An 18,768-nucleotide genomic window follows, 5' to 3' on the forward strand; every position below is an offset into this window, starting at 1 on the left:
CCCCTCTCTCCCTCTCTAAACAACAACAACAACAACAACAAAGCTGGTTTCTTCATCTGTTTACAGACCAGAATCTCGGCTATTATTGTCAAAATGGTAATAGCAATTTTTGAGACAGTGCATTGATTCCTGAGCTGTGGGGCCACGCAGGGCAGCGGTGATGGGACAGAACAAAGAGTAGAATCACATGTCTATCCGGGCTGTGCTGTTTCCTGATCATGAGACTTTGGGCAAAGCACATTACCTCTTTCAGCCTTGCTTTGCCATTTGCAAGAAAAAGGGAAAAGGAGAAAAAAAGGGAAAAAAAAAACAAAAAAACAACATAAAACCTCCTATTACCTGTCTCAGGGTTGCTGTGGAGATAAATTGGGTAAAGAACATGGACACGGAAACTGAGCTGGTAAAGACATAAGTTACTGATGTTGGCATGGTAACAACACCTATCTAATTGCCTTCTACTCTTCGACGGTCAATCTTTGCTTTAGGCCTGTGAGGCTCAGAGACATCAAACAACCTTACGTAGGTCACACAACTTAAAAATGGCAGTACCAATGACTCAGGGCATTCTGATACCAAAGCCCATGCTACTGTGTCTATGCCATAAATAGGTGCTAGGGGTTAGGATGATTCAATAATTTCATATATAAGGTGCCCATCTCAATGGGCAGCATAAAGCAGGCATTTAATAAATGGTGGCTCCTTTTTTTCTTCTCCTGCCCCCATCTAGGACAAAAAGCCTAATGATAGCCCTCTTGTGACTCCAGGAACAATCTAGTGATTAAGATTGACCTCAAAACTAAAATTTTCAGGGCACCTGGGTGGCTTCATTGGTTAAGCGTCTGCCTTGGGCTCAGGGTCCTGGGATCGAGCCCCGGTTCAGGCTCCCTGCTCAGTGGGGACACTGCTTCTTCCGCTCCCCAGTGCTTGTGCTCTCTCTCTCTCTCACTCTCCCTCTCAAAAAAATAAATAACAAAAATATTAAAAAAAAAAAAAACTTAAATTTTCTTTGCACAGCAAAGCAGCAGTCAGAATTCACCAGGACAATGACAATGATGATGATGGTGTGTGTGCATTTGAACACGTGTTTACAGAATAAGAAATCAATTCCTGTGATCAGTTTATCCCCAGAGAACAACCACATGCCATGAGACAGCAAAATTCAAAACCGTAACATGATGGGCGCCTTTGATGAACGTCTCTCACAAAGAGAATAGCCTCTGCTTGCCGGGCCTGGTGCCCTCCTCCTCATGTTGGTTAGTTAAACTCTACCATGTTCTCACCTCCGATGCTTGCTCACCTCACTAAATAGTTCAGCATTGGTTTTGGCCTTCACCAGCTGAGGTACATCCTGTGGCAAGGTGTAATTCAACTTATTTTTCTCATAGTCAGCACGATAATTCACCTGTTGAATTTAAAATAAACCCACAGAGTAAGCGCAAGTTGTCTAGACAGACAGAGGTGAATTCTGGAAGCAACGCTCTCTTTTTTACTTTCCCCATTTTTCACTTGGGTCCATAGCTGAGAAGGAGTTTCTAGGAAAGGCATTTGACAAGGAAGTCTGCAGTTTTATGAATGGTTTAAGTGAACTGATTAAAGAGGTCGAATGAAAAGAAAAACGATTCAAAGGCACATTCACGGTTGTGAGCTTATAAAAGATTTCCCTGTGGTTACTTCACCAATTCTCCATGAAGCGCTAGAGGGTAGAGAACTTGTTTTTTGTTTTTTGGGTTTTTTTGGGGGGGGGGTTTGTTTTTAACGGCCGCAGTGCTGAACATCTTGCTTACATACAGAGAAGATACTCAGAGAGTAATTATCCCATGGCTGCCCACACTGAAAAAGAAAAAGCCACCTTAAGTCACCTAAAGAAAGGTCAATCAGGCATTATGTGACTTCCAGTGGATAAATACAGCATCATCTGCAAAGCATCCCATCCTTGTCCCAAAACTGAACCTAAACCTGATCAAACCTACAGATCCAACTACTATTTTATAAGACATTTGGAGGCCAGAAGACACATGAAGGCCACACTGGGATGCAGTTCACAAGGCTCAGACCATGGGAAACGTAACAGGATCAACACTCCAGCTTCTTCCATAAACCACTTGCGAGGAAAGAAGAGAGATAAACAGGAAACCTTAAAGATGAAAAGAATCTTAAAGACCTATCAGCCAGCCAGAAGCACGGACTTCATTCAGATCCTGATTCAAACAAAATGTAAAACTGTGGAATTATAACTTTATGAGATCACTGGAATGTTAAAGGCTAATAGGATACTGGTGAGACCAACAATTATTATTAGTTTTTGGTGTGATGTATTAAGTTGTATAAATGTGCTTAATTTTTTTTTTAATCTTTTAGAGAGGTACCCTAAAGTATTGGTAGATTATATTATTTAATCTCTGGGATTTTCTTCAAAATATCAGAGGAGGAAGAAGGGGATGGGCCATACAAATGAAGCAGGACTGGCCATGATGGATAGAAGCTGAGTGAGGGATACATGGAGACTCAGAACATTATCCTTTCTACAATTAGATGTATTTGGAATTTTCCATAATAAAAAATTTAAATTAAGGGGGGTCACCTCGTGGTTGTCACAAGACATCTATTATTGTTAATGAATGCCATGTCCTTGGGGGAGCCAGGTATCCAGGGGCCACAAAGCACTTGAGTCCCCCACATCTGGGCTGGGCAAGGGCCGGGGACTTACGTGACTCAGTTGCTGGGCATTGATTTTCGCTTGGATAATCTGAGGAGTGTTGGTCACAGAGCTGTACTTCAACTTGTCAATGCTTTGCCTGTAATTGACCTGGTTAAAAAAAAAAAAAAAAAGAAAGAAAAGATACAAGAAGATGTCACCAGCAGTTTTCTTTAAGATTTGCTTAGTTTCCTACCCCGAAGCCCAGCAGAGCTAATTCTCCTATTCTATTCTCCTATTATTAATTCTCCTATTACGAAAGAAGGATTGAAGATTCCAACTGGAAACCAACAGATACTCCAAGCCCACAGATAAACAAACAAACCAAAAAAACAAAACAAAAAAAAACCCCAGTACATTGATGAGTGGGTGACTTGAACAGGTCAACTATAGACGATAGAACAAGTCAACAATAGAAGAGGTCAACTAAACTGCCAGTAAGCATAGGAAAAGCTGCTCATCCACGTTGTTATTTTTTTTTAAAGGATTTTCTTTATTTGACAGAAAGAGAGAGAGCACAAGCAGGGGGAACGCAGAGGGAGAAGTAGGCTCCCCACTGCGCAGAGAGCCCGATGCGGGACTCTTCCCCAGGACCCCAGGATCATGACCTGAGCCCAAGACAGACACAGAACTGACTGAGCCACCCAGGCACCCATCTACATTGTTATTATGAATCAGAGAAATGTATATTAAAACTGCAATGAGACACCCCTCGACATTCGCCTGAAGAGTGAAAATTTAAACTGCCGACTACACCAAGGGCTGGCAAGGATGTGGAGCTGCGGAGACTCTCACAACACAGCTGGCGGAAGTGAGGGTTGGCACAGCCACTTTGGGAACCAATATGGCGCTTTGGCACACACACGTACCCCGAGTCTCCACAATTCTATTCCTAGGTGCACTTCCAAAGAAAACACATGCACAAGGTCACTCTATAATAATTCAAGCTGCCTGTCTATACTTAATGTACTTTTCTATATATGTTTTATACTTCAAAAGAAAAGAAGTTTTTTAAAACAGGAAAGAAAAATGAAAGAGAGACAAAAAGTCCAGCTGATCTGGTAAGTGGGAGGCAATGGCACATCAGGCTCTGGGTGACGATGCTCTAAACATGGCTTCACCCTGTATGCCAGCCCCTGCCTGGCCCTCACTTTGGCCTTGCCCAAGTCCCTGAGAAAAGGGCTGGGAGCTAGGTACCTTCCTGAAGGAAGAAGGGTGGGTGGGTTTAGAAGAGAAGCCTCCAGGACTGCCTGGTGCGGGGACTTCCGGTTTCCCGCCATTTCAAGATACTGGGGACTCGTGGATTTTCCCATCTGAAAGTACAATTTGTGCCTGAGAGACTCAAGGATTATTAGCCACTTGCCCACAAGAAGATATTCATCCAATCATCTTATTTTCCTCCAAACCTCCTCTGAGTCACTGCAGAGGGAATGGAGACTTGAGCAGGGAGGTACAAGAGCATGTTGGAGGCTTGAGGGCAGGGAGCAAGGGCAATGGGTAGAGGGGAGCTGCTGAGAGCCCCAGGGACCTACACGGGACAAGGGGAGCCAGGATGCAGACAAGTGAAGAGTAAGAGGGTGAGGTTGTGGACGGTGAATGACCTCTGCCGGCGTGGTCCACCCTGTCCTTCATTTGTTCAGTCATTCATGTCTTAAACAAACAGTCACAGAGCGTCTACTCTGTGCAGAGTGAGCACACGCAGACACAGCCCTGTCTAGGTAGGTATCTCAGCTGGGTCCTTGCTCTCAGGACCCTAAACTGACTCAGTCCTGGGGACACATGACACCACTCCCCCCCACACACACACCTACAGGCTCCAGGTGAGGCCCTATCCATCAGCGACCCTCTGGTTTGTTCACAGCAATCGAACCATTGAACCTCTCACGCCTAAGCTTCATGCCTCTGTTTTCTTGCCTGAAGCCCAGGACCCCACCTGGTACCCCACACCGTGGGGCAGCTTCTTTAGGCTTACTCCAAGCCTAAGAAGATAACACGCCTTTGCTGGGTCGCCACTGTCTGCTGTCATCTCTGCCCAGATCTCCACTGACCGCCATGCTCCTCTGGCCACCACCCTCTTACTATCCCTACCTTACAATGTGAAAACTGAGGCCCAGGGAACTGAAGTGATTGGCCCAAGGTCACCCAGCTAATGTCAGGATTCAAATTCTAGCACTCTGCCTCTCATCCTCTGTACTTAAACCTGGTTTGCCAAAGCTAGTGTAGTGTGCTTGGAACTTTTATTTTACAGATGAACTTGGGGTCCCCTGTAGCCAAAGCTACCACTGTTTAGACAGGGAAATATATTCTGGGTACAAACAAATGACTTATAGATTAATTTCTAGGACAGCATCTAGGAAAAACAGAGTGTTCCTGACAGTGGGACACGGGGTATTTTGTTGGATTCAGAGCTAAAGAACAGCATCACTTTGTGTTTTTGGGTTAATGGTTCAATGACAGAAGTTTTGCTCATTCTCAGTTGCAGATATAGGGTATAGAGAAAGAGTAGGAAATACAAAGTCATTTCAATGTCAACCATTAATGAGACTAGAGTGCACTGGCATCCTAATGCATTTACTCAGAGGGGAAATTATCATCTCATAATAAAGAGTCCATTAGAGTTCAGAATTGTGCATGATAAAATGTCACGAAAACTGTATTTTTTAAAAGGCATATTCCTTCCCAATAATTTTGCATTAAAGTGTTGCAGAGCACAATTACTCTCCTCTGCGGGACATAATTAACAGTTTCCATGATTAATCACATTCTTGCAACATCACAGATCCTTGGCCAGTGCTTCCATCTACTTTCTGAAGGAACGCTTTGCTAAGGATGGAGTCTCATTTTAATGCTATTAGTGCTGATAAAATCCCTCTGAAAGGAATGCCCTCTAATTAAAGACCCATGCCTGTTTATTTAATTTCATAGCTATTTGACCACCTTTAGAGCCACCAGACAGAGAGACTATAAATGCTCTTGTAATGGATTTCCCAAACTTCCTGAATATTTAAGTCCCTACACTACGGTGGTAAACTCAAATTCACATAGGAACCAGGAAGGGAAGGCCAAGGAGAATAAGGTAAGACAGAGCACCTGTCACTCAGTCCCAGGCAGTTGCTACCACATGGGAACTTGGGATGTCATTTCCAGAGTTTCTAGATTGTTCTAGAATTGGTGAACATATGAATTTTTTTATCAACCCCCCAAATCTCTATATGTTGGCACCATTGTTTTTTAAATACTGTGTGGCCAAACTAAACACCTCTGCAACCTCAATCAGGCTCCTGGGCTTTCAGTTCAGAATCTCCCTCTGCTTCTAATTAATCCTTCTAACCCAGGCTGGTTTCATTCTTCCATCGGGTTTGCCCAGGTGAGCAGGCTGTATTTCAGGTGCTTAGTTTGATCCACAGCCTTACACAAACAAACATAATAGCAAGTCTTGTTACAACAGGAGTACAAAGTTGTAAGAATCTCTCTAGTTTTCACTGGGCTCTCGAACGTGGTTGATGGAGGTCTACAGACAGAATAGCTCCCATTCTAATGAGGTGCTCTCAGTCCTCAAGTCCCAGGTGATGCATGCAGCCAAAAAGGGAAGGAAGTAGCTTAGGTAGTCAAGTGTATCCTTGGGTTTCATGAAGCGCAGTGGTAAGTCAACACAACCAAACTTCTTGGGAAAAGAAGAAGCAAGGCTTAGTCTCCCTCAACTTCCCATCCTTTGCTTTACTATACATTTGAAAAGCCCATTTCATCCATTAAACTATCATTTGCCAATGATCTTCCTTTGTTGTCCTATAAACCATGTTAAACACTAAAGATGTCCAGCAGGACCCCCACTGTTCTCACTCTGAGCAAAAGGGAGAGCAATGTGAAGACCATCTCACCAAGAGCAAAACCCAAGTCAATGTTACTAGGGTCACGCTGAGCCCAAAGGAATGTGAAGGAAAGTAGCACTGGGCACTTAGTAAGTATACGCTGAATTGTTTGTTAAATTATTAATTGGTTAGAGATAATCATCACTGACAAATAACTATGATATGCACTCAGGTCTAAACCACCTTAACTACTTTTTAAGAAAATAGATGATTTTAATCTTTTTCCTTATGTTTTTCAGAATTTTCTAAATTTCCTGTAACAAACATATATAGTAAAATTCCTATAATAGAAAATAATAAATTTAATTAATTATATGTATTTCACCAAGATAAACCAAACTGTGAAGAAATAAAATCACTGCTATAATAATGAAGAAATATATCTACCTTCCCAAGTGCTCCTGAGTCAACATTAAGTCTACATTACTACTTCCTCTCAACTTATAACTATTTCATTTTTTATATATTTTATTTTTTATATTTTACTTCCTTTAGTCCCTCAACATATCACACTCCAAAACTTCAAATAGGAGGAAAGAAAGAAAGAAAGAAAAGATTATTCTTCATTGTTAAGGAAGAATAAATTTAAAGGGCCCAAAGGCAGACATATTCTACCAAATTCTAACTGAACTTCAGATTATTTTCAGGATGAAAACAAGAGTTGTCCCCACCTTACATGGAATATCTAAGCGTTTCCACACACGCATGAATGGACTCTCCTAGTGGAAGAGTTCCCTTTCTCAATCCCTTCCATCTGTGAGGAACTATTAGAACTTGTTTCTTCCCATCTTGCTACTTAAGAATCACTCCACAAGAGGAATTAACAAGGAATAAAGCAGAAGATGCTCTTGGAGGGGGACTTACATCTTTCAAGGGAACCAGCTTCATTGTTGTTTGATAGGAAGGAGTGAGAGTGGCTGGGTAGTTGTAGTCCACAACATCGTGTTTATAATCAGCCTTGTAGGCAATCTAAAACACACACACACACACAAACACACACACACACAGAAAGAAAGAAAAAGAAAAAAGAAATTAGTCCCCACTTTCTTTATTTTGACCTTGTTTGAATGTCATAGGAAATTTTTTAAAAAAGTAATGAGAAATAAAATTAATTCCATTTCATCACCTCCAAGGAAAATTAAATTATGTTCATACTTTGCCCTTAATTAATTTGAATTCTTCCTAATTAATCCAAAATTAGCTAACTTCCACCTGTAGCACATTTATTTTATCTTTCTTATTAATTATGGATCTCCTTATAGTATTTGTTAAAAAGAAACACCAGCATGTGGGTGTATGATGAAAGGTCTTCTTGGCTAACCCCCTAGAAAATAAATGAAAAGTCAAGAGTCTTCAGAGTATTTAAATTTTTATCCTAAAGGTCAAATTTGACATTCTCAAGCAGAGGAAATTTGACCTTTGTATGTCTTACTAATGAAATCGGTTCCTTTGAAGTGCCCTTTACCTCCAAGATTTACAATTTGGCATTTACAAACTGTCAGGTGAACTGACAAAGCCAAGGAAGGATTAAGAGATGCCGTGCTATGGGATCTGATCTATTTTGTTACCCCACTACCTTGACCAGTACTTGCCCATAGGAGGTCTTCACTGAACACTACAGTTGAATAAATGAATGAACCAATCAACCAACCCACCAACCAACTCCAAATAAATCACAAATGTTTTAGAAGTTTGAGAAATTTCAAGTAAGATTATGTTCATCCATTTCTCTTTATGTCTCAGAAACAGGATGCTTTTCTCACACTGGATCAAAGATAACAGATCTATGTACTCTTCAAGCCAGAGAAAGCTGAGATAAATAAATTGAAGCTTTTGAACAATTTCAAGGGTTTTACCTAGCTTTGGTTATATTGGCTAACGTTTAGAAGCTTTTATGGGTCAGTCTTTATACAACAGGACATTGACTTTTAAAAAGGAAGTTTGAAAAAGAGTTGGCTGAATTCTTCAAATTTCACCTCCCTCCACCCCAACAGGTCCCCAGACCTACAGGCCCTTCAAACCTGGACTCACATTGCTGGCCAAGCTGCCAACCTTCATAGCATGGAGAGTCTGTCTGTCCATACCAACTCCTTCATAGTGGCCTCTCATGTGGTTTTGGTAATTTTCCTTATATTTATTCTAGAAGGAAACACAAAGCTTTCAATAAAAGACTTCTCTTCCCAACTTGTTGAAGATCAACTGCTCATCTTAATGCAACGAACTGGAAATAAAAACGACTAAATAGAACCTATTTAAGTAGTCAGTGTATCACTGAATAAAAAAGAAGCCAAACCTCCTTTCAAAAAACCGCTTGAATTTCAAGCAAGCACAGGAAGACGGAGGGAGACAAGCACAGAAGCACAACCAAACATAGGATCTGGTGAGTACAGGCAGCGGGAAACAGACCCAATTTTCTTTTTAACGTTTTTGCTTGGGAATGTGTCCGATTTTCCCCATGTGAAAAACCTCCCATGAGCAGGGCCTCTCCAATGGACAAGACTAGTCGTGCAGACACTGGGTACAAAGCCCCACGCTGGGGGCTGGCACAAATCACTGCATGCTGTTACCTCCGTTTCTAATCATATGAAGAATATAACCTGAGCTTCGCCAAATTCTGTGATTTTTTTTTTTTTTACACACAAATTGGTGGCTACTAAAGTCATGTGAAATAAGGATGTCACGTCCCAAATGCAGCTTACCAAGTGAAGGGAAAACCAAAACAGGATGCCAAGAAGTCATAAATAGGAAAATCTGGGTAGCTTCTCATGAAGCTGCATTAAAATCACCTTCCCCGGGAAGCCACGAAGTTCGAGGCACTGAGATTATTTAAACAAATACATAACCACGTATCAGACACGATTCTGCTCAGTTCGTCTTCACAAGAACTCCATGAGAAGGAAGGACTTAGTATCCCCATTTTACACATGGACAAAGGGGCTCCAGGGGGCTTAAACAACATGCCCAAAGTCGAACACTTCATTAATTCTGGAGCCGGGACTGTCAGCTCCAAGGCTGGTGCTCTTCACCACTACTTTTAGCCAAAAGAAATTCCTCCCTGAGCCTTACTAAGTCCCTCGTGATCTTAAATTCTACTACACTATGCCACGAGGCAGAAATAAAACCACATCATCTAGTATAAGTCCTTGATGTTCTCAAGGAAACATCCCCAGAACTTCGCTGAGAATTTCCAAATTTACAAATGCCATCTGTTCCTCTGTAAAATGAGGAAAGCACATCTGGGTCCCCAGGTGAGATGATATCAAACGTTAACCAAGAAGCACAAAGTCGCGTTGAGAGGGGATGTCGCATGCTCAGCCAGACTCCCACTCCAGCATTCACCAGCAGGAGCCGATACTGCTACACAGGGAGAGCACGAGAGGAAAGGTGCTACCATTAAGGATTCAAGGTCAAGTGCATGGTAGGACAGAATTAACACCAGGTGGACCACTCCCTGCAGGCAATCTTAATCAACACTCTTAGGTATTTGCGCCTAAGATGCCATGCTTCTCTGAGACAAACAGATATATTCACATAGACTGTCTCTTAAGAGACTTGGAGATTAGCTCATTAAAAAAAAAAGCCCAAACAAATGCTTAGGTGTTAAAAACTCACATCGCTGGTGAATTTTGAGATCTTGCTCACGTTCCTGAATTGAGGCGTCTCACAGTAGTTGATACTGTGACCTTTACTATTTTCCAGGTCCTTCTTATATTCCACCTTGGAAACCAAAACACCAGACGCACAATAGAACCAGGCCCAAAAGCCACTCTTGAAAATGTCCCCAGGACTTTACTAGGTTATTTTTAGAAAACTTTCAACCCAACGTTTAAAAATACCAGGCATTGGACACCCTAAGTTAACAGTTATATGTGTTCCTTTCAAATAATAAATAAGTAAATGATTAGTTTGGCTCTGGAAATTTAAAGAAACATGGTCCCTTCCAAGAGAAAATCCAGTAACAGATCATACAGCGCAAAAAGTGGCAAAATAGGTTTTAGAAATCCGGACGGCAGTTACTCTTGGGGGAAAGTGTCTGCGGGTCAGGGGTGGTTGTATATCTGAATCACGTTCTGCTTCTTGATCTGGTGTTAGCTACATGGAGGTGTCCACTTGCAGAAATCTCTCCCTTCATGCACAAATGGCGTGTACATTTCTCCATATGTACATTTCAATAAAATCTAACCACAAAAGTTACTTGACAAAAGAGTATAATAAATGAGACCTCTCACAGATGCATAGAGCATCTTCTAATTTTAACTGGGTTGGCTAGTTGAGCTCCCCTGAGTAGCTGGATGTAAGATGAGAGGTTATAGTTACTGAATTCCAAGGCCCCAAGTCGTCCCAGGTAATTAATTGGAGGAGCCAGTGGAAGGCCGATTACCACAAACAGAGAAGAACTGGTTTGTCCTACTGGGTAAACACAAGGGCAAAAAGAAATGGAAGTTTCTCTTGTGACCTCTTACCAAAACAAAACAAAACCCCACAATTTGTTATCCTATCTTACGAAATATGGTGGAAACCTGCTTTTTAAAGTATGCAAGAGACATTATAATGCTCACAATCCGATAAGCAGTGAAAAAAGTATACCAAGCTATAAATAGAGTTGAATTCTAACCTATAAATGTCTTTATATTCATATACTTGTTTATAATATTTTCACTTAGAAAAAGGCCAAAATGTTAACAGTTTTTCCTGGGTGGTAAAACTGTACTTTCAGAGATCTGGTTCCAACTCTCTCCCTAAAATTCTCTCTGAACCAGAATAAGACACGTTACTTCTCTAGGCCTGTGACAAAATCGGGACCTAAAGATTGCCGAGGTCCCATCTAGACCTAATATTCCGTGAATCAAGAGCAAGGTTTGGCAACTACTTGACTCTGCTCTTGTGGTATGAAAATAGCCAGAGATGATATGTAACCAAGCAGGACGTGGCTGTGTTCCAATAAAACTTTATTTATAAAACCAGGCTACAGGTCAGATTTGGCACTCAGGTTATCATGGTTGGCTGACCTCTAGCCTAGAGTATCAGAACCATCTCAAACATCTGTTTAAAATGCAGATTCCAAGACCTAGGCACCCATCTATTACTTCGAAACGCTTGAGATCAGGAAAATGTCACTCCTGGAGATTCTGAGCAGCCCACAGTTAGAGGGCCACAGATGAAGGAATAGTTGGGGACCTGAAGACTGGCCTTTACAAGTCAGGGAAGAAAAATATTTTAGGATACTTGACTATCCCCTTCTGAATTGCAGATAACTTGTTATGGGAGAACTTTTAATAGGCCTCCTTCTTCCCATTGAAAGAGGTTGTTAACTCAGATGCCTTGAGGGTCTAGAGAGGAGATGCCAATGAGGCTCCGTGCTGTGAAAGAAAAGACTGGAGGGCGTGATAAGGATTTGGGAGCTCGAGGGGTTATTTCCTTGCCAAAGTCTCAGCAATTCAAAAAATCTGAATCACCAAGTAGACTGAACAAAACGCACCGTCTGGCGGCCAGTCCAGCCTCTAAGCTACAGGAATTCAGAGGAGACACCCAGCTTCTGGGAAACCGGACTCCGATAACAAGACAATGAGAGAGGTTCCATGTTGGAAACACTTTCTGATCTTTGATTACCACTCCGTATGACGTATGGTTACAAAGGTTGGCTGGGGCACTATTCTGCAACTAAAAGTTGACTGCCTGAGACTTCTGTGAGAAGCCCTGTGAGAATTTGAGAAGACACTTCGGAGCCCTTGGAGAAACTTAATTTGCTTAATTTGTTTGATTCTAGGCTCTCTCGTGAGTTGCTCTCTTTACTGCCCATTTGTTCCATGGAAAGTGGCAACCGTGTGCAGCTCCTGCGGCATTGAACAAAATCTTTCACGCTGGGCTTGCCCCGTCCACGGTGCCCCGTACGCACCTCGCTCACAAGCTTGTTCACGCTCTGGGCCCGCTTGAGAACCAAGTTGTCTTGGGCTGGGAGGGAGTGATAATGTGCAGGGCCTTTCATCTTATTGAAGTCCTGCCTGTATTTTATCTGAAAGAAGCACACAAAGAGGGCCCAGAGTTGTTATTTTCATGCTCCGTGACAGAAATTACTCCAAAATGACCCGGCATTTCATGTCAATAGTTACTTAAGAGAATTTTCTGAAGAGGGAAAAAAAAAAACAACTACATAGGCTTTTTTTTACTCCATGAAATCCATAAACCACTCAGTCCCCTTTGTATTAAAGTTTTACTGGCCCTTTTCACATTTTGTGTACTTTATACTCTAACTCTGCATGAAGAAACGTCTTGAAACAAGCATGCCAAAAAGCGTAATTCCGAACCCAGTCTGCCCATGGTTTCAACGTCTTTTCTCATCTAACCCGCTAAACGAGGGGCCAAGTGAGTCACAGGTTCTACATCCCCTGTTGGGCCAAGAAGACACTGTCCTGGGCAAATGGGTTTAATAACTGAAGAGCACAGAGCAAAGGAGAAGGGCAAAGGGGGTGTGAAATTCATGTGCGGCTTCTGACTATATATAGACCAAGCTCAAGTTGGCGTGTTGGATCTACATGGGCACATCGCTCAACTGAGTTTAATTATAGTCTATCTTTCAAGGACCGCCAGCTGGCCAGCATTCTGCAAATTAAAATCATTTCATCCACTGGGTTATACCCAGTTTGATAGTCACGTGACCTGTTTTCATCAGCTATTCCCCCAAAGTGCTAGGTGTCTAGATGGCTTCTCTTGCAAAGCCTCTCCTAACCCCAGCTTATCTGGCTGGACCAGCATTCGCACCTGCTTCAACTCGCCTAAAGTAAATTCCACCGTCTGTCGGTGTCACACTCCTTTGAAGCAGGTAAACGTGACCAAACGGCCTGAAAGAAGGTGTCAGAAATTTGGAGAGAAATCAAGCGCTAATTGATCTGTGTGTAGGCTTCAGTTAAACATAGTCTTCAGAATCTCATTTCTCCTCTGCTTTGGCGGCTCTGCGGGTCATCTCAATATGGTACTTACATCACTGGCGAGTTCGTTGGCTTTCTTGGCATTCTGATAAGCGGGGGTGATCATGGCGGGGAAGCTGCCTTTTCCTCTGTGCTCCTGATAGTCCTCCAAGTAGCCCTGCTGGGAGAAGCAAAAATGTCCCTCAGTGATGTTCCCCTCCCTCAGAGGGTGGGCAGTTGGAAATGATCGCTCCTAGAGCCTGTTCCTATAGAGGCCCGTCCACCATGGACATTGCAGGGATCACCCTAGAAGCAGAACCATGAGGCGACTAAGACTGTGGACTCTGTGGTCAGGTCTACTTAACTGGTGCCCGGCACACAGTCGGCACTAAATAAATGCTAACTAACATCATCAACATTTCCACTAGATAAATCCAGACATTCCACAAGTCTCCCAGACCCATGGATTATGGAGTTCTCATCCCCTATCTGACACCAGGGAAATCCGTCTGCCTTCCAGTAATCCCAAAAGCTGCCTTTGTTGGGCCTGCAGATCTATGCAGAGAAACCCATTAACATCCCAGATACTGTTTTCCCATGTGCCAAGAAGAGCATTTTATAACTATTTGAATTTTTTGAATTCGGGGGGAAATTTCAAATTGCCCTAAGAGGCTCTAAATGGGGCTAAATGTGAATTTTCAGACTATTAAAATCTGAGCCCCCCTCCTCTTCCCCACACCACCCACCCACTCCCACAAAACAAAACTTTCTCTCTCATGGACCTGTCGTGATGTCAGTAGCATAAAACTTTCCTGGGAGCGGATGGGATGTACTTCAAGACCCCATCTGACGCTACCGGCTCTCCGGGAAACGCCCCCCTCATTCCCAGTCCTCCCCCAGGCAGAGCCGGCTGCTTCCTCTTCCATGTTCCCATCAGTCTGAAGAAACCCAAGTGCTGCCTCAAGCTCATGACTCCATCTTCCTATGGCCTCCTCCAAGGCAAGGGCCTGCCCTACCCCCGCAGCAGGGTCAGAATCCAGCACACACATTTTTAAAAAATAAAACAGTTGGGTCGAATTAGAAAGTCCAGGCTTCCCTTTTATCCAGTAATGACAACTGTTCAGCCCGAGTGCCCCTTTATGTTTGGCTGCCAAAATGTTCTGGGACGAATGCGACAAGTAAAAAAAGGGAAGCTAAAAAAAAAAATAATAATGAAGGCTCCCAAATTCGTTGTTAATCTCCTTTTGCCCCTTCTGCTGTATGGGTGGGGCTGGCTTAGAACTTTATTTTAACTTCTCCTTATAAGTATCCACGTTGGGTGTGTAAATCTTTCAGTGAGATACTCAATCCAGCCGGGGAGTTAGCTGGTTATAAACAATAAGTCAATTACATGATATAGTCCATTGACCTAAAAAAAAAACGTTATTCGTGAAAAGGAAGAATGAATTGTTTGGCATTTTAGACATTACAGATATTTATAGTTTATCTGACTGTCTGTCTGCCTCTCTCTCACTCCCTCCTCCTCGTGCCTGGCGGGTCCTGCTAAATCACACCAGGAAATGCCACACGAGGCTGATCCTCTCGACAGTTGCCGGCGGTCCTATCAAACAACACCCACTTTGATCCTAAGATTTGTCATTAGCATGATGGGAAACTTCAGCCAACATGTCCTAATAAGCGAGAACCAGCTACCACACTATGAGGTTGCGTCTCCATGATGGGTACAGACATGTCTAAACACGTTCATGTCCTGCCAGAACGTGCTGGCCACATTTAGAACAAAATATTTTCTGCCGAATATAGGAACCAAATATTTTTTAAAGTGATTTTTAAAAGTCGACTTCAGCCTTCTATACAATAGATTTAAAATATCAAATCCCTAAAAGCATAATTTCATTGACACTAAGCACTGAGGCCATTTAAGGAACTTACAGAATTTAGCAAAATGGACTTTTTCTTTTAAGATTGGACATTTTTGTTCAGACAGACTTTTGCAAAGATGTCACACCCCTATCTTCATATACATCCTTAGTCTTCCGTGAGTGTCTCCCTAGACACTCTTAAAAGAAAAGAAACAAGTTGTTTCTGTCATAAATTATGTATGTTGAATAAATCATGTATGTTGTAGAAATCTGCCCACTGATGAAAAATTCAAACAACTTTCCAATCAATTTTTTAAAAACTCAACTAAGCCCACTGAGTGCATTCTTCTGATACACATACTTAGCCTTCCAGTATTCTTTACTTACAACTATGAAAAGATAATATTCCCTTTCTCTCCTACACCTGTTTAGTACCAGAAAATACAGAGGGATGTGCAAATAAAAATTAGCTTCCAATTATCATCTCAACCTTTTTACCCCCATCACTAGGTAGTTCATGTGAGAAGTGAAATTGGGGGAAAGATTTGCATTCTCTATCAAATTGCTTCATCTAACAACCTAGATAAGATATGTAGTTTCTAAGAAATGAGACTCGTTACTCAGTGAAGTGCCCAATATTCTTCCAGACATGCCTTTGGATCCCTTTTGTGCTTAACAGGGGTGAGCTAAAATTAGCCAGTCTTGGGCCTTGGGACCATTCTTCATTGAATAGGTGAGAATGTTTTACTCTTGACAAATCCACCATCTTGACAGGGGTTCTTTATTTTTAAAAAAGAAAAGGAGGGACGCCTGGGTGGCTCAGTGGGTTAAAGCCTCTGCCTTAGGCTCAGGTCATGATCCCAGCGTCCTGGGACCGAGCCCTGCATCAGGCTCTCTGCTCAGCAGGGAGCCTGCTTCCCTCTCTCTCTGCCTGCCTCTCTGCCTACTTGTGATCTCTTTCTCTCTGTCAAATAAATAAATAAAATCTTTTAAAAAAATAAAAAAGAAAAAGAAAAGTGCTTAGAAACTCTTTTCTTACATGGGTCAATTTGAGCTCAATGTAATTGTTTATGTTTGCTTTCTGACTTAGAAAATCCACCTTTCATAAACAGGGCTAGATAAACCACAACCCAACCCCTAACTCCAGGGCCATCGGTTGTGTGACAGGCCAGTGGGCTACTGACCATCAGAAAGGGCATCCTCCCAGGGAGTGATTTCATCACCTACCTGGCCATATTGATCCATGCATTCCCTTGTGCCTGCAGCTCCAGCAGCCGAACTAGCCATTCCCTTCATTTCCCTTTGATATTGTTGATGGTACCTCACCTAAAGGAAGGGGAAGGACAAACCTGGTGAGTTTCACCTTCTATGCACAGAAGCCAGAAGAGTAAAAACAAACGTCTCATGGAATGTTCTTTTTCTGCTTGGGTCCAGGGATTGTGTCTTAGACATCAAAGTGCCAGATCTTGGTCTTGATAAAACCCATTAAAAACTATGAAGGAGGGGTGCCTGGGTGGCTCAGTGGGTTAAGCCTCTGCCTTCAGGCTCAGGTCATGATCTCAGGGTCCTGGGAATCTCTGCTCAGCAGGGAGCCTGATTCCCTTCCTCTCTCTCTGCCTGCTTCTCTGCCTACTTGTGATTGCTCTCTGTCAAATATATAAATAAAATCTTAAAAAAAAAAAAACTATGAAGGAAAGCTACTCCCTGCACCATGGTGCATACAAAAGCAGACAGGAAGTTGTAGTCGCCTGGCACAGATAACTTCCTGTTTCCTCACCTACCAAGAATACACTGTCAGGGACACTCACATCACTGGCCAGCTCATTGGCTCTCTTGGCGATCTGATAAGCGGGTGTGATCATGGCAGGAAAACTGCCTTTCCCTCTCTGCTGTTCATAGTCTTCCATGTATCTCACCTGAAAGATGAAAAAAGAAAAGGAATCTCATGCCACAATCGTGCTATGTATGAGGTTGTCTGATGAGAAGCCCTGCCAAGGGTTTGCATGAGACCCTCACATCGTCCCTCACAGCCCCTATGGCACCATCAATGGCTTATGGCTTGATGTACCATATGCATCTTCTTTACCTTTTTTATCCCCCCAAACCCAGCACAGTGCCTGGTACATGGAGACACTCAATGCAGAATTCAACACATGAAGCACATGCTGTGGGCCAGGTGGTAAGGCTAGACAGAGGGAGGAGAGGAGGTTTTTGCCCTCAAAGGGCCACCAGTCAAGTCTAGGAGACAAAAGAGGCTTCTTAAACCAAAGTGAGCAGAAGCCACTCGTTAAGCTAAACCTGGATTTGTGCTTACGCTTCCTGCTCATAAAAAGACAAAGTCCTTGGTCTTGTTATGTTAAGGAACAATGGGGCTGTGAAAAGGTAAATGGTAGAAAACCCTTAGAAGTTATATTCTCTATTTGCAGCAACAAGGATTGAAATTTTTTGGATTAATCACATACATCTGACTTGTGACTGATGCTAAGCTTTCTCTCTAAGGAAGAGATTTCACAAGGTCTGTGCTGGCTAACTTATGGGACTTGACTGTCCTTGACCTTAGAAAGTTCTCCCTGGGGGCACCTGGGTGGCTCAGTGGGTTAAGCCTCTGCCTTTAGCTCAGGTCATGATCTCAGGGTCCTGGGATCGAGTCCCGAATTGGGCTCTCTGCTCAGCGGGGAGCCTGCTTCCTCCTCTCTCTCTGCCTGCCTCTCTGCCTACTTGTGATCTCTCTCTGTCAAATAAATAAATAAAATCTTTTAAAAAACAAAAGAAAAAGAAAGGTCTCCCTGGCTCCCACGTAGGACCAAGAGGCCTCCGCCATTCTTCCGCCCTCTACCTCCAAGGAAGGAAAGAATGGAGAATCTTAAAAGCCTCTAGACCTCCATCATTTCTTACATCACTTTGAAGCTGTCCGCCTGCCTTGGCCCGTAGCAGCTCAGGGGTATCCGCCACCGTGGTGAACCTGGAAACACGCTCGTCATGCCCTCTCTTGTATTCCACCTGATGAAGAGATAGCATGGAGTCAAGGTCATACTCACCAGCTTTTGTGAGGACCCTTCCTTGCAGCTGTCCTGAAGCTATACATTCAGGTTAGACTCAACACAAGCCTATGACCAAGACTTTAGTACAGGCTTCCTAAGGCTCCTCTTCAAAAAGCATCAGTGCTACTGTGTTAAGTCCAAGAGAATGCTAGGCATGGCTTACCATTAACAAATATTAACCCACCTCATCTCTATAACCATTGCATGAGGCAAGACTCTTACTGTCCCCATTTTTTTCAAATGAGCCACTGAGGAATAGAGAAGCTTCATCATTTGCTCATGGTCACACAGCTAGTAAGTGAGAGAACCAGGATTCCAATCCTAGCACTCTCACTCTAAAATCCAAGCTCTTAGCCAACAAGTTTTCTAATCCTCAGGAGGACGTGCCATCTACTT

At 42.8% G+C, this 18,768-nt stretch overlaps 1 protein-coding gene across 6 annotated transcripts in view; it reads right to left on the reverse strand.

Moving 5' to 3' along the window:
- NRAP (nebulin related anchoring protein) overlaps positions 1-18,768 on the reverse strand; it is a 69,356-nt gene that overhangs the window by 40,652 nt on the left and 9,936 nt on the right. For 2 of the 6 annotated variants that reach the window (XM_032313281.1, XM_032313280.1), the window contains exons 7-16: positions 18,227-18,331; positions 17,140-17,247; positions 16,559-16,657; positions 13,543-13,647; positions 12,461-12,577; positions 10,177-10,281; positions 8,596-8,703; positions 7,429-7,533; positions 2,708-2,806; positions 1,298-1,402 (exon numbers count right to left, since the gene is read on the reverse strand). In XM_032313281.1, coding sequence (XP_032169172.1) covers positions 1,298-1,402; positions 2,708-2,806; positions 7,429-7,533; positions 8,596-8,703; positions 10,177-10,281; positions 12,461-12,577; positions 13,543-13,647; positions 16,559-16,657; positions 17,140-17,247; positions 18,227-18,331 — 1,056 coding nt within the window. Of the gene's footprint in view, positions 1-1,297; positions 1,403-2,707; positions 2,807-7,428; positions 7,534-8,595; positions 8,704-10,176; positions 10,282-12,460; positions 12,578-13,542; positions 13,651-16,558; positions 16,658-17,139; positions 17,248-18,226; positions 18,332-18,768 lie in introns of all 6 variants that reach the window. The other 4 variants (XM_032313279.1, XM_032313277.1, XM_032313283.1 and 1 more) reach the window with 3 other exon arrangements.

The sequence above is a fragment of the Mustela erminea genome, chromosome 14 (assembly GCF_009829155.1).
Source record: "Mustela erminea isolate mMusErm1 chromosome 14, mMusErm1.Pri, whole genome shotgun sequence".
Taxonomy (NCBI): Eukaryota; Metazoa; Chordata; class Mammalia; order Carnivora; family Mustelidae; genus Mustela; species Mustela erminea.